The sequence below is a fragment of the Phaethon lepturus genome, unplaced genomic scaffold, assembly GCF_000687285.1.
Source record: "Phaethon lepturus isolate BGI_N335 unplaced genomic scaffold, ASM68728v1 scaffold17658, whole genome shotgun sequence".
NCBI classification, from domain to species: domain Eukaryota; kingdom Metazoa; phylum Chordata; class Aves; order Phaethontiformes; family Phaethontidae; genus Phaethon; species Phaethon lepturus.
This window is the reverse complement of record NW_010557083.1, coordinates 23,012-37,014: the sequence shown is the minus strand read 5'-3', so window position 1 is coordinate 37,014 and position 14,003 is coordinate 23,012. Positions and strand designations below refer to the sequence as shown.

The window sequence follows — 14,003 nt, the reverse complement described above, 5'->3', positions numbered from 1 at the left end:
GCCAGCATGCTGGCCATGTTCGCGGGCGCCGAGGTGGTGCACAGGTACTACAGGCCTGACCTTGTAAGTGTTCGGAGGGTTCCGGTCGCTGGCCGCGTTACGGAGGCCGGTAGCGTGTCTGCCGGGTGGAGGGTCTCCTGTAGAGCTTTGTGTGTGGGGAGGTCTCCGGTCTGACGGCAGAGCATGATCAGGCTCTGAAGCGGGGGAGGCCAGGTCTTCTCTTTAGAGCTGCCTTCAAACCGGCGACGTGGTACCAAAACCGAAAAAGCCATACAAATGTCTGCAAGAAGGGGTTTCTACTGTGAGAAGTTGATTTTTTGGAAAAGAGCTTGCAAAAGTGGTGAGAAAAGCCTGTATTAGATTTACATAGACTTTTTTCCTCCAGTAATGGCAATGAAGATGACCAGAAGTTTACTTTAGAAACAATAGCAGGCTGAGAGTCAGGACTATCAAAGTTCCAATCACAGAACTGGGCTCCAACTGAGACCATCCACCCGGAATATTAATGGTTGATGTGGTTGCTTGGAGGCCTTCTAACTTGTATGCCTTACCTCATCCTCCTGTCTTGTATGCTTTTTGCTTTTTTAAAAACGCTATGCTATTTTCAAATCAGAAATAAGTTAAAAAATCACCATGCTTGAGCTGTCATGTCAAAACTTAAGCAATGACGCTTAAATCATTGATATATACATAAGAATTCGTGTATTTTAATAGTCTCTACTGTAGCCTTCATTATAGGCAAATAGGCATATTTATTCAGTGATCTAATGACCTACACCTCTTTAAACCAGCACAAATTTTGAGGAGGTACGGTTTTTAAAATGTCAAAGTTTGCTTTTTAAAAAACTTCATCTCCAGTTTCAGTGCTTAACTTTTAAAAGAGAAAGGTAGAAGCAGTGAAACGTTTTTTTTTTTCTGTCACCAAGAAAAGGAATGTGTGGAAACTTCGACTGGTGTTTAAAAGCAATACTAGACATCTCAACCAAACTTACATTTCTTAAATAGCAAAAAGCAGTGTTGTTCTTTCAAACAAACAGCCCATTCTTCCTTTGTCTTCATTTTTTTCAAATCACGTTTTGCTCCTTTTAAATTAAAGTCAAATTACAGAAAGGTAATAGGTTAATTTTTAAGATGTTTAACATGTAAGAATTACACTCTGCTCAAAAAAGAGGGTGGTATAATCACAATTTGGCTATAATGCTGTCTCTTACAGCTGATTTACTGGTTTGTGAGTTTCGTTTTTCTTCTGCCACAACACTGACATCTTTCTCTGTTTTTAACAGAGTATACCTGAAATCCCTCCTAAGCCTGGAGAGCTGAAAACAGAATTGTTGGGTTCAAAAGCAAGATCAAGCAAAGTTCAAACTTCACAACAGTGACCAGAATTTACTTACATTGTGAAAACTAGAACTGATAAAATACTTGTTCAGCTGTCTCAACTGCAGAAATCCATGTGTGAAGAATCTGTAGCAGCATTAAAAATAGGTATATGATGAATATTGTTGTTAAAAGTCCAATTATTGGTGCACCAAAATGCTTATTTCTTAATATTGATTGCAGTGTAAGTATTCTTCATAATAAACTATGTAAACTCACATTGGCAAATTTGATGGAATTTTAAAGTTTTAAGCTGATGAACAAGTTTAGCATATTGAAAAGTTAAGCTTTTATGGCCATTTATTAGCCTTAATAAGCCTACCTGTTCATCTGTAGAAGAACCCCCCTCTGACCTGTGGGCATTTCCCCCCCCTTCTTAAAGTTTAACTCAGTTTTGCTGGATATAACCCAGAAAGTGATGGTCTGTACAAAGGAGAAAGATTCCTTATTGCAGCACTTCTCACACTGGACCCCTTTGATTGCTGGCCAACTGCTCTAACAGCAGCTTTCTGTCTGTATTACTAACAGGAAAACTACACTGTGAGGCTGGGGAGGATCTTGCAACTTGGTTGTATTAGTTAAAATGGGGCAAATAAGTACAAATTACGCTGATGGACATCTGTACTCCATTGGGGCATCTTCTCTTTACAGCTACTTTTGACAGCTGTAAATATACAAAACTGAAATAACAAGTGCAGGTTTACCTTCCAGTCCAAAAATAGGATCGCCACAAAACGCTCACACCAGGAACTCGGGAAGATACACAAAGTTACTACTAATTTAGCTTGGATTTCTAAACATATCCTGCTGCTAATGGAAAGTGAGCAACAGGGAGCAGCTTATTACCCCAGCTTTTGCTAGCACTGTTCTCATTAGTGTCCATCTAGGAACAGCAAGGCTGACAATACACCAGGTTTGTAACAGCAGAGGTGACATCCCCAGAGTCAGCATGACTGTGGCACTGAAAGAAATATCCTCAGTACAACTGGGAGACACTTCTTCCAGAGTTGACACTATTTTACTTCATAAAGCTGACAGAAAAAACCCCAACAAACCAAGCTTCCAACTGCATTTTGTGCTTATTAATAGCAAACACTTGTCACTTCACCATAGAGAAAATAGCTGCACCACAGCTGTTACAGATGGTATCCTCAGCTGAGGAAGATGAAGCACAAAGCATGACTCTCCAGTGGGCTCTTTATTTTTCTGAAATTGAAAATTAGGTACACCATCCTAAAAATCAATAAAGCCATTGAGAACTTAAGCTACATAACAGAGCAAAGACTGCTTAAGCCTGCAAGTAATTAACAGGTTAAGAATACTATAGTAAACAACCCTATGCTTCCAACAGTCATCTTCAGTTTGCGAGCTGAAGCATTCTTAACCACAGTAGGCCTGAGCTGCTTGCTGCTCAGGCTGGTCAGAGAGGGGTGCATAGTAAGGATATACTCAGAAGCATATCCCTGTAAACGGTATTTTAGGAAGTACTAAGTCAAGACGTCAGCAGCAGCTGACTGCTACAGAGCACAGAAGTTGCACTGCCATAGTAAGAGGACCATGCCTCAAGAAGTGGTGTATCTGTATCTGCTCTGTTCAGTAAGTTACGAACAAAGGACTGCTATTGCTAGCTGCTAAACTACACGCTAGGGTTAGACCTCTCACAGCATGCTATAGTAACAAAAGGCTCTCACAGCACATCTGAACTACTACTACAGTAAGCAAAAACCAAACCACCCCAAACTCCCTCAAACAAAATCAAGCTCCCATTCCTTGAACAGCATACTTCAATAGAGCTAACATCTCTGTGTAAGTCCTAACTCAATAACCACACTGATTCACGGCACTTGTATTTATTGCATGGAAACAGTAGTCAGGCAATCTAGAAAAAGCCTAGAGAAAGTAAATGGAAAGCAAATTCTTCAGGTCAGCATTTAGTGCCCTTGCCTACCTAGAAACAGTTTGTTTCACTTCAGATTGTAAACCTCAAACTTCAGAGAAGTTCTGTTAACAAAACAAGTGAGTGGGTCTTAAGTAGAGTCACAGTATAGAAGTAGTACTCCCAGGCAGTTCTTCCACAGAAGGCAGCAAAACCAACACAACTTCAGTGTAAACACTTTACCAACCTTGTGAAGATGTTTCAAAGTAGAGGCACCAGTGATAAAATGCAGTGCTTCATCCGAACACCACATAAAGCCAATACAATGACTAGGAGACAGTGGTGCCTCCAGTTTAACCTGCCTACATTACAATTTCAAATCAACAGATTGAGTTTGAGTTAGATTAAGTATTTACAGTGCTTTGCTGTACTGAAGAGACATAGGACAAGAGTGAAAATGTTCAGGAACAATACATTAAGGAATAATTGTAACAGACAAGAGCTTCCACCTTTAAAAAACTGCAGAAAGCAGTACTGCTGTAGCTGTTAGGAAAGCTACACAAGTTAAAGGCAGGGTTACCAAATACTGTGGAAGATTGTGTCAGCTCACAGGCAGTAAACCACTTCTGGGTGTTGTTGGTCACACCTTTAATTAAAGGAAATTTTTTTTTTGGCTCAGCTTAGCTGTAAAAACTACCACTGCCCATTCTGTACAGTGGAGTCAGGTAGTCCAGTGCAAGCTGGCAGAACTTCAGTTCCAACGCTATTTTTAAATGCCCTATCTCATCTTTCTTAGTATGTCAGTAGATGCATAACTTTGTGAATATTTATTTCAACTAGCAAGTTCAGTATAGCACTCAGATACCAGGTATATTTTGGCTGAACAGCACAGCAGGTTTGTTAAAACAAACCCAGCCACAGGCATACACTACACTCCCAGTGTGGAAAGGCACAAGGACTGCAGACTGCCTGTTGTACAAAGAACTGGAACACTCAAAACAATCCCTTAAGTTCCTTGTGGTAGTCCACAAGATGAGCTTACTATGTAAAGTTTAGAGTTAGTGGTGTTTGGGAACATTTTATTTTGTACATGACAAGATTTTACACCAAGTCAGTTAAATAATACAAATTTACATTCATGAGGAATGTTTTTAGAAAAGTCAACTTAAAAAAAAATCCTCCTTTACCCTTAAACCCCATACCATCCCTCAACATTTTACAGTGGAAAAAAACAAAACAATCTAATTCACATTCCCTCCTAACCCCCCAATGCAGGACGGTAGTTGAGTGCAGCTTACAGTTCATCTTTCACATCTGTGGATTCCTGTAGAGACAAACAGAATTGGAACATTGCTTTTTGAAAGCAGAAGAGGTTACAAGAGCTGTCCCAGAAGAACTGAACCCAAGTATCCATCAAGACATCATTAAAACTGCAGACATTAGCTAAGTGAAAGCTGACTTCACTACCTCTAAACAGTTCAACTATTGTGTGTTGTCAGTAGTGTTGTTCCAAGTCTGTAGTGTTGTAAGCACTTGAAACTATAGTCTTGCCAATTTGTTGATCTTATTGCCCACAAGCTGTAGAAATCCAACAGATTGCATTAAGTTCATTGTAGAGGATCTGCTGCTGTTTTCTTGCCACAGGGCACTGTTACAATCTCTTAAAAGCTTAATTTAGCTCCAACTTCGAACATTACCCATTTTCTTTTTACAATATAGTTTGATAAGGAATGAGTGTCATTTGTGGTGCAGTTGTTCCACTCCCCCCACCAAGAAAAGCTTGGAAAACCTCGCACTAAAAACTGGTGTCAGACAGACAAAACTACACATAAATATTGGTACGAAAAGTGTCAAACTTGAGACTTACCTTCTGTGTTTCACTGTCTTCAGCATCAGCATCCACCTCCTCTTCATCTTGCTCTGCTTCCTCAGCTGCATCTTCAGGCTCTTCAGGTTCCTCCTCCACCTGTAGGAAGATCACAAGCAATTTGCTTTGTTTACTTAGGACATTTATACTAGTTGTGGACTAGCTAGTTACAGGCCATAGAAGTATTCACTACTAGTTCCAAACATTTGCCCCAAGCTACCTGAAGAAGGCAAGTTCTGTTTAGCCCTAACACACTATCATGCCTCCTCCAGCAAGGTACTCAGCCCAAGTTCTCGCAACAGTGTTATGAGAACCCATATTACTTATACACACTTATGAATTTCTCCATTAATGAGGCGGGCATATGTGCCTTTGGCCCCTAATTTACTCCCACAGAACCACCACTCAGTTAAAGACAGGACAATACTTGAAAGGTGTAATGGAAGAGCAGAATCCCAAGCAACAGGAAAGAAGAGTGGAAGGGAAGACATGAGCATCAAGACACAGACTCTGTTTCCCACCCAGGAGCCCAGTTCAAGTGTAGGAAGCTGGACACATTTCATTTTATGCAAGCCTACAGAACATCTGCTTTTTAAGATGTAGCAGCAGTAAGTCCAGTATCAGCCCCAAGTTGGAGGCAAACTAACCTTTGCATCCAGGTCAATGTTTAAACTTAAACGAAGCATCCTTTCTATTCTGTCTCCATATTCCTTAGTGTCTGGTAACATATATCCTGATCTCAAAGTTGCAGTTTCAAACAATACCACTGCAAGATCTGAAACTGTTTTGTCATCTTCGTTTTCCTGATGTGGAAGAGCATTGAAAAAACAAACAATAAGCAGAACTGTTAACTAGGTTGTATACAGCCAAGTAGTCAGTGTTTCACTACTATTATTTGTTTACCTTGACTCGCCTCAGCATGTCCTTGATCAGCGGATGCCTGGGGTTAATTTCAAATGTCTTCTTTTGGCTAGCATAGTAGCTAAAAAGAACAGAAGTTACATCACTGAGTTTTGAAGTACAGGACCCAGCTACACCTTTAAACCCACAGTAACAACTGTATTCCTCCCCCCGCCCCACTTTAATACTAGCATAAGTCTAAAAAGCACTTCAGTTACTAAGACAGTTCATCTCCTCTTGTCATCAAGTGACAGATAGCAAATACCACTGACTAGTCTTGATGACCAAGCATTTTTACACACTGGGTTTTGGAATAACAATGGAAGACTACGACGGAGACTGCAATTTGGTTCTAAGTGACCTAAAAATATGAAGGATCATCTGAACCAGACAGAAGGGAGGCCATCAGCTACATTTCACATCTACTACTACATAACTGAAAGCATACTTTGTAGATATATCCTTCCCAGTTTGGTAAGCTTGAGCCTTCATGATTCTTTCCATGTTACCAGACCATCCATACTGACTAGCCACAAGAGCACATGGAGACTGGGTCAAACGTTGAGATAGCACAGCTTTTTCAATCTGCAGAAAAAAAAAGAAAGCTTTAATGTTAGTTCACAGAGCTAGTAGCTTATACAGGGAATAAAGTAACTCTGAAACGTCCTGTCACATGACTATTTTCTAAAGGCTCTAAGATGACATTCTAACTCATTACCTTCCTGAAATAAAGGTATTAAACATGTTTGTTTATCCATAGAGACAGAGAAGCTACTGTCAAGTCTATGCCCACAGAATCTGGAAGGTGTGTTGTAGCGAGTACAACAGCATTTACAAATAAGCATTACATATAGCGTAACATTTTACCTTGTCTTTTAGAGCTTTGTCTTTCATCCAATTTAAGAGTGGTTCAAATTCCTTTTCCAAGGCTTCCCGACTCTCCTTAGACTTTTCACTTTCTTCAAACTTAACTCCTTCTTTTGCTACGTTCTGAAACCTCTTCCCATCAAACTCTGGCAGAGCCTGAATACAGTACTCATCTACAGGTTCAGTCAGATAGATCACTTCATAGCCCTTTTTCAGGAGACGTTCAACAAATGGTGAGGACTCAGCCTAAGATGACAAAACAGATCAGATGCCATTTTAATTACACTGGTACCAACAGCTACTGAAACCTTGTACCAACACTTGTCAAATAGTTGTGCAGGAAAACTGAACTCTGGTATAACGTAAGCATGGAGTCTCCACATTTACAGCAAAAATGTGGTTCTACCTTAACTAGGAGCCTAATGTTTTCCTGTTCCTTCTTTCTTCCATGCCCACATACCTCCTTTCTGCTGGCACCTGCCATGAAATAAATTTTGTCTTGCTTCTCTCTCATTCTTTCCACATACTGGTCAAGGCTTGTGAGGTTACTTTCATGATGAGAAGACTGGAAGCGAAGAAGTTTAGCCAGTCGTGTACGATTGGAGTGATCCTCAATAACTCCAAGCTTTACATTAGTACCAAACTCTTTCCAGAATGTGTCATTGTATTTTTCTTCTGCAATTTTCTTGATCATATCAAGAGTTTTGCGAACAAGCTTCTTTCTGATCACCTAAAAAAGCAGCAATAGCAAGTTATAATAAGCACTTGGAAGAATCCTCAATTCAACCCCCCTGCACAGGATGGGTTCAAGACACTTCATGTCTCTGATTTAAAGTGAACAGAGGTAGCTTGAAAACAGCAATGCTTGGGTTCCTATACTTTAGTTTCATACTGCTTATATAAAGTAAAATTAATCAAGTTATTATTCGTCTAAACCTTGCTACTGTCATGTGTTTACAATGAAGGAATATAAGATTAGCTTACCTTTAACAATTTATGCTGCTGAAGTGTTTCACGAGATACATTCAAAGGAAGATCATCAGAATCCACCTAAAGGAGGAAGAAACTTCTTAAGTATAGCTAACAGTATTTGAAGATTAAAAAAATTCAAATGCAAGTAAGACTTATAATACTTACAACACCCTTAACGAAGTTAAGATATTTGGGCATCATGTCATGGAAGTCATCAGTGATGAACACTCTTCGAACATACAGCTGAGTTACAACAGAAAACAGCAACCACATTACTTTTGTTTTTTTTTCCACACAATCATACCTACACACTTGCTTGTCCTACCTTAATGAAATCACTTTTTTTAGATCCATATTCATCAAAGAGGCCACGTGGAGCAGAATTAGGAACAAACAAGATAGATTTGAAAGTTACTTCCCCTTCAGCAGTGAAGTGGATGTAAGCCATTGGGTCATCGTGTTCCTGTGAAGACAGAATTCTTTTAAGTCACATGGGGAAAATATCAGGGAGTTAATACGTTTCCAGTAATTACAAGAGTTTGCCAAATAAGTGCAGTTATTTTACAATTAAACTATCTAACCATGTTTTGTCAGTACCTATTATGGAGACAGAAGTTCCAGATTCAGCTGACTTACTCACATAGAAGTAACCTTCCTTGAGACCTACTAGGATTTTTTTAAAGTATTTTTTCCCATTTTCACAAGCCAACTACTAAAAAGTTACTAATTGGACAGTAACCAATACAGTACAGTTATGACAGCACAGTAGGACTCCCAAGTAATACATTACACTGTATTTACACATAGACAATGTTTTTTCTAGAAAGCTGGATCTTCCTCTTTCTTACACCATGTACAACACAAGCACCACCACTCTCAGACTAAAAAGTATGAGCTGTAACATACTTAGGCCACTCAGCACTTGTGTGGACATACCTTCTCTCTGGAAAAAAGATTAAGCTCCTAACTTAATCATCCAACTTGAGATGCTATCTTCCTAGGTTCTCTACAATTCAGTCTATCTACTGACAGCAATTAATTATTTCTTCAGAAATAGCCCATCCTATAAGCACTCAGTTTTGTTTACACAGCAAGAGATACTATAGCAAGTTTCTTGCTTTGGAACAATCTTGAGGGTCAGAGCTTACCTTGGAAAAGGTTTTGTAAAAAGCTTTGTATTCATCTTCTTCAACTTCTTTAGATGGTCTCTGCCAGATTGGTTTTATGTCATTCATGAGCTCCCAATCCCAGACAGTCTTTTCAACCTAAGTAGGTAAGCACAATAGTGTAATGAAGACTCATTCTTTACTTCAGGTTAAGTCAGCCTCAGTGGACTGTCTTAAAAGTCATAAAATAGCATGTCAAAAATACTTGCTCTTTCTGATCTACAAAAATTATGCTATGGCCTACTTCTCATTCAAGTATTGCACAGTAGTGTTAACACATGGGAACAAAGCTTAAGTCTACACTACAGTGTCCTACATACATTTAACACATTCACCAAGTATCAGTATTTCTGGTCTACTGCCATTCTGAAAAAAGCTTTCCAGCAGAGCATACTCAATTTAAACTAGTCAGTGTCAGATGACTGAAGTCAACTACCATTTCCAGCACTTCACTCAAGTATTTACAATTAGTTCTGAGACCAGAACTCCAAATAGTCTTTAACTACATTCTATATCATTATATAGACATTAACTTTGGACTTTAACTATGACCAAGTGGTCATAGGCCTGCCTCAGAAGGCTATTGTCAGACCGATTTCAACCAAGTCTGCTTTGTTTACAATCTTATTCCCTGACAAGAGGTCTAACTGCACTTAAACAGGATTGTGTTTGAAAGCACACACACTCTACAGGAGTGCACCTCTGGAAAACTACGAAAGTTGCTGAACTATCTGACATGAGTTACAAGCCCTCAAGCCTAACAAAGCTTACCTTCTTAGTTTTTGGTTTCTTTTCTTCCTCCTCTTCTTCAACTGCAGCTTCATCATCATCTGCTTCTTCTTTCTCCTTTGCTTCCTCCTCTTCAATGGGTTCTTCAACAGTCTCTGTCTAAAGAGGCAACTGAAAGTGGAGACTTGGACTGCTTGGCTTCCTAGCAGGTATGTTCTAGTATTCTCTCAACACAAATTAAACTAGTGCTCTATTTACCTATTGCAAGTATTTCTCTATAGGTAGCTACAGTTTTTTTAATTGCATTTTTCTTGAATACATGCTTTCCTTCAACATACCTGAAGGTCACCATACTCAAATTTAAGTTTTTCCTAGTTTTACATTACCATTATGTGTAAAGCTAATCAGAGACTTGGGTGATTTTTAGTGCTACATCAAGAAAACTTCAGAACAGCAGGCCTGAAAGTTAAGACACTACCCTATTTTCAGAAGATAATGTAACCATGTCCCTGTTTGAGAGCTTACCAAAGCTTCCAGCTACCAAAGCCCGTGGAAAAACTTTCTTCATCATTAGCACAGTCTTTCTCCTTTGGTAAAGTTGAGTCAGAATAAAACAAAGTTTCTTGAAAGTTTGTGATTTTTGCAACACACTAACTTTTGGAGTGCAAGTAACTAGAAGAATACTGTCCGTAAGAGTCATCAACAGAAGAATTTAGGCAAGTTCTATAGTATGCCCTTATCATTCCTAGAAGATCTGGACAGACAGTTTTCACAACCAAAGCTCACACTGTGCAATGCTCAGTTAAATATACCTACCTTGCTGCTCCACACATATATGGGGAAGTTTATGAATTGTGAGTATTTCTTTACTAGATTTTTAACAGTATCCAGCTCAAGATAATCAGATGCCTCCTCCTTCAACACAAGGCTAAGGAAAATAAAAAACACATTCAATCAAAGTGCTGGACAAGTATTTAAAAATAGTTTTACAGGACAAGATGCATTTTCCTACTGATGCAGATGTACGGATGCAAATTTATGCAAGTGAGCTCTTACTAGTTCAGCTGCAAGTTATTAAAAAATACAATCCCTACTAAACTGTTCCAATGAGAAGGGGTAGCTGTTTTCAACAACTGGGGCAGAACACAATATCCAGGAGTCTAAATGAAAACCTCAAACCATATTGATACTTATCAGGACCCTGATGCACTCTCACTGACTTTACTTGGAACTACAGCACTGAGACAAACTTTCTCATACTAAGCACCTTCTTCAGGAAGAAGTCCTTTAAGCCCAGACCAAGTAAGTCTATCTGCTCATGAAAGCAATGCAAATAGGACTCAAACTACCTCTAGTTTTAGATTTGCATCAGACCAGTCTCACTGGTATATAAACAGCAGTCAGTTTCCAAGAGGAAGCTCTACAGCCCCTGTACAGGTTTTGACAGGCCACAACTGTGTTGAGGAACTGAATGAGTCTGCAGGCAGCTGAACTGTCTGGAATTACTTGCTGACAGTTACTTGTCAAGATGCTCATGGTTTTGTTAGCTCATCTAAGGGAACGTAAAGTGAACTACATTATCACTCCACATCTATTCTGGATGCAGTTAATAGTTTGCATGTTTCTATTAAACTGGAAAAGGCTGTATTATAGGAATCAAACAATGAGTCACAATGCTAAAGTCATCCACATACTCCAACGAGCAAAGTGGGTTTAAATATAAAAAATAGTGTGGGTACAAAGAAAATACTTACGTTATGGTTGTGCCACGTCCTAAAGTGTTTCCTCTTGGATCATCAATCACAGAGAATTCATTTGAATCTGACTCCCAAATATGTTGAGTATCATTGTTGTGTTTCGATGTGACAATAACCCTGTCTGCTACTAAGAAAGCAGAATAAAAGCCAACACCAAACTGGCCAATTAACTCAGATGTTGACTGGCTATCATCCTGCATTTCAGTCATCTTGTTTAAGAATTCACTTGTACCAGACTTCGCAATGGTACCCAGGTTTTTAACTAACTCCTCTTTTGTCATGCCAATACCTGTATCTGTAACATGAAGCATGTTCTTCTCTTTATCACACTGAAAAAAAGAAAAGAAAAAGATGGAGTCTGACTTCACTTTTAATACTCTGCCATGGAAAAAGTAGTAAGTAGAGTAGCAGCTATTCAAATTAACACATGCCTGGCTAAAATAATTTGAATTTGCAGTAATTACAGAAATAAGACCTACCTTTGTATTTCAATACTTCAGTTTCTCTTTATAGAATCAGAAATATATTTTCACCATTAAAAGAAGAGTATTCTTTGATATAGTCTTTGATATAGTTAACTGCAGGGGCCCTGACATGGTCCTAATTTGTATTTGTATCAGTATTAAGCCAAAAAATTTAGGTCTAACGATGCACTATCTTTTTACATTCTTCCCACCACTCCTCTGTAAGAGATGATTGTACCTGATGCTTCTTACCTTGATTTTGACTGTAAGTTCCTCGTTACCAGCAAGAGCATTTTCATCAGTCAAGGATATTAACCGTATCTTATCTAAAGCATCCGAAGCATTTGAAATAAGTTCCCTCAGGAAAATCTGAAATAGAAACCAGTAGTCAGGAATTCCAGAACACACACAAACAGTTCTAATATGTTCTACTGACAAAAGCACTAACCTCTTTATTTTTATATAAAGAATTGATGATAAGTTTCATCATTCTGTTCACTTCTGCTTGAAATGCAAACTTCTCAGATTTTTCTCTGATTTCTTTGATCTGGGATGCATTTAGGCCATCTAGTTGGATAGCTTCTTCCTCTCTGTTAGGATAAAGAAAACCTGTCAAGTAGTCTTGTCCACAAACAGTATCGCTAATTTTATCGTCTAGCAACAGCAATAATAGTCTAGTTAGAACAATACCCTTAATCACTGACAGAGCCCAAAAGTTCCACGATCAAATGAGCTAAGTGCAAGAGTAGCTATCCTCAACTGCATAACCTTAATCTAAAAACTGGAGTGGAGATCCATACTTGTAAGACTTTTTTCCTAAAGAGAAATTCAGGGAAGAATAGAGGTATGTTAAAGCCACTGTAATCCTCAGCTTGTGGTATACCTCACAGGAGGTGAGTTGGTTCATAGGCATAGAGCTACTTCATCAGTAGACACTAAACTGACACCATTTAGCACATGCCAAGAATAAACCCCGATTACCGTATTTTTATTTATACAACTATTGATATTTGACAAAAACAAGTTTAATATTTCTAAACCCAAGTTCTCAGGCTCACTTCTATTTAGAAGGGAACAGTATTTTCCATGAATATTTTCCTTCTCTCAGCTGAACAATGCTCTTTTTAATGGTGTTCCCTCCCTATTTCTGAGGCTTTAGGCATTACCGATGCTCGAACTGACTCTTCAAAAACAAGGGAAAGCCTGAGCGTTTCAGAAGTTGCCTACCCAGAACCGCACGTACTAACCTCTGAACAACTTCGTCATCTGTTCGAGACCCTTCTCTGCTTTTACCCAAGTCATCTTCCACGGTCCCATCTACATCCACTTCATCGGCTCTAACGGATACTGGGAAAACAAGGAATCCGACGATCAGAGCCTGATCCCCACTACACACTCCGTTCACCCTTCCCCACGGTTTTAGGCTCAGTTCTGTTCCTCCCTACCCCCCCGAGGAAAGCTCAGCCCAACCGGAGACATCAGAGAAGGGGGAAGGGGACGGACACCCCCTCCCCTCCGCCCCCGCCCGTGACGGCGCATGAGCCGTGTTAGGCGTACCGTTCCCCTCCCCCCCACTCTCTGGAGAGTGGCGACGGCAGCAGCAGCAGCCCGGGGAAAGCAAGACAGGAGGCCGGGCACCGCCTTCCCCCTCTCCTCAATACGCCCGCACGGAGGAAAGCGGCGATGGGCAAAGAGTGAGAGGTGCCCCAAACGCCAAGGGCCCCACCTCGCTTCTCGTCGGGCTCCGTCCCCCTTAACCTAGTAAAGAGGGGGGAAAAGGGGCTGTTGGCCGAGACCGCAGCAGCAGCCCGGGGAAAGCAAGACAGGAGGCCGGGCACCGCCTTCCCCCTCTCCTCAATACGCCCGCACGGAGGAAAGCGGCGATGGGCAAAGAGTGAGAGGTGCCCCAAACGCCAAGGGCCCCACCTCGCTTCTCGTCGGGCTCCGTCCCCCTTAACCTAGTAAAGAGGGGGGAAAAGGGGCTGTTGGCCGAGACCCCGGCACCCCCCTTCAACCACCACCCGCCAG

At 40.2% G+C, this 14,003-nt stretch overlaps 2 protein-coding genes across 2 annotated transcripts; one reads left to right on the top strand and one right to left on the bottom strand.

Annotated features, from left to right (window-relative positions):
- Window positions 1-3: 3 nt before the first annotated feature.
- Window positions 4-1,379, top strand: LOC104625135 (chromosome unknown open reading frame, human C12orf73; the record flags this gene model as incomplete). The annotated part of the gene is made up of 2 exons (XM_010292681.1): window positions 4-63; window positions 1,284-1,379. Coding segments are annotated over 2 exons (156 nt in total), but the record flags the coding sequence as incomplete, so codon positions are not given.
- Window positions 1,380-4,317: 2,938 nt separating this feature from the next.
- Window positions 4,318-13,319, bottom strand: HSP90B1 (heat shock protein 90kDa beta (Grp94), member 1). Its single transcript, XM_010292680.1, has 16 exons — window positions 13,223-13,319; window positions 12,424-12,565; window positions 12,228-12,344; window positions 11,509-11,840; window positions 10,571-10,682; window positions 9,797-9,913; window positions 9,008-9,124; window positions 8,185-8,322; window positions 8,025-8,102; window positions 7,872-7,937; window positions 7,348-7,617; window positions 6,888-7,133; window positions 6,469-6,605; window positions 5,768-6,102; window positions 5,121-5,219; window positions 4,318-4,577 (listed from the first exon to the last, which is right to left on the bottom strand). The coding sequence occupies exons 2-14, from the start codon at window positions 12,463-12,465 to the stop codon at window positions 6,012-6,014; spliced, it is 1,863 nt and encodes a 620-aa protein (XP_010290982.1). The 5' UTR covers window positions 12,466-12,565; window positions 13,223-13,319; the 3' UTR covers window positions 4,318-4,577; window positions 5,121-5,219; window positions 5,768-6,011.
- Window positions 13,320-14,003: the final 684 nt, after the last annotated feature.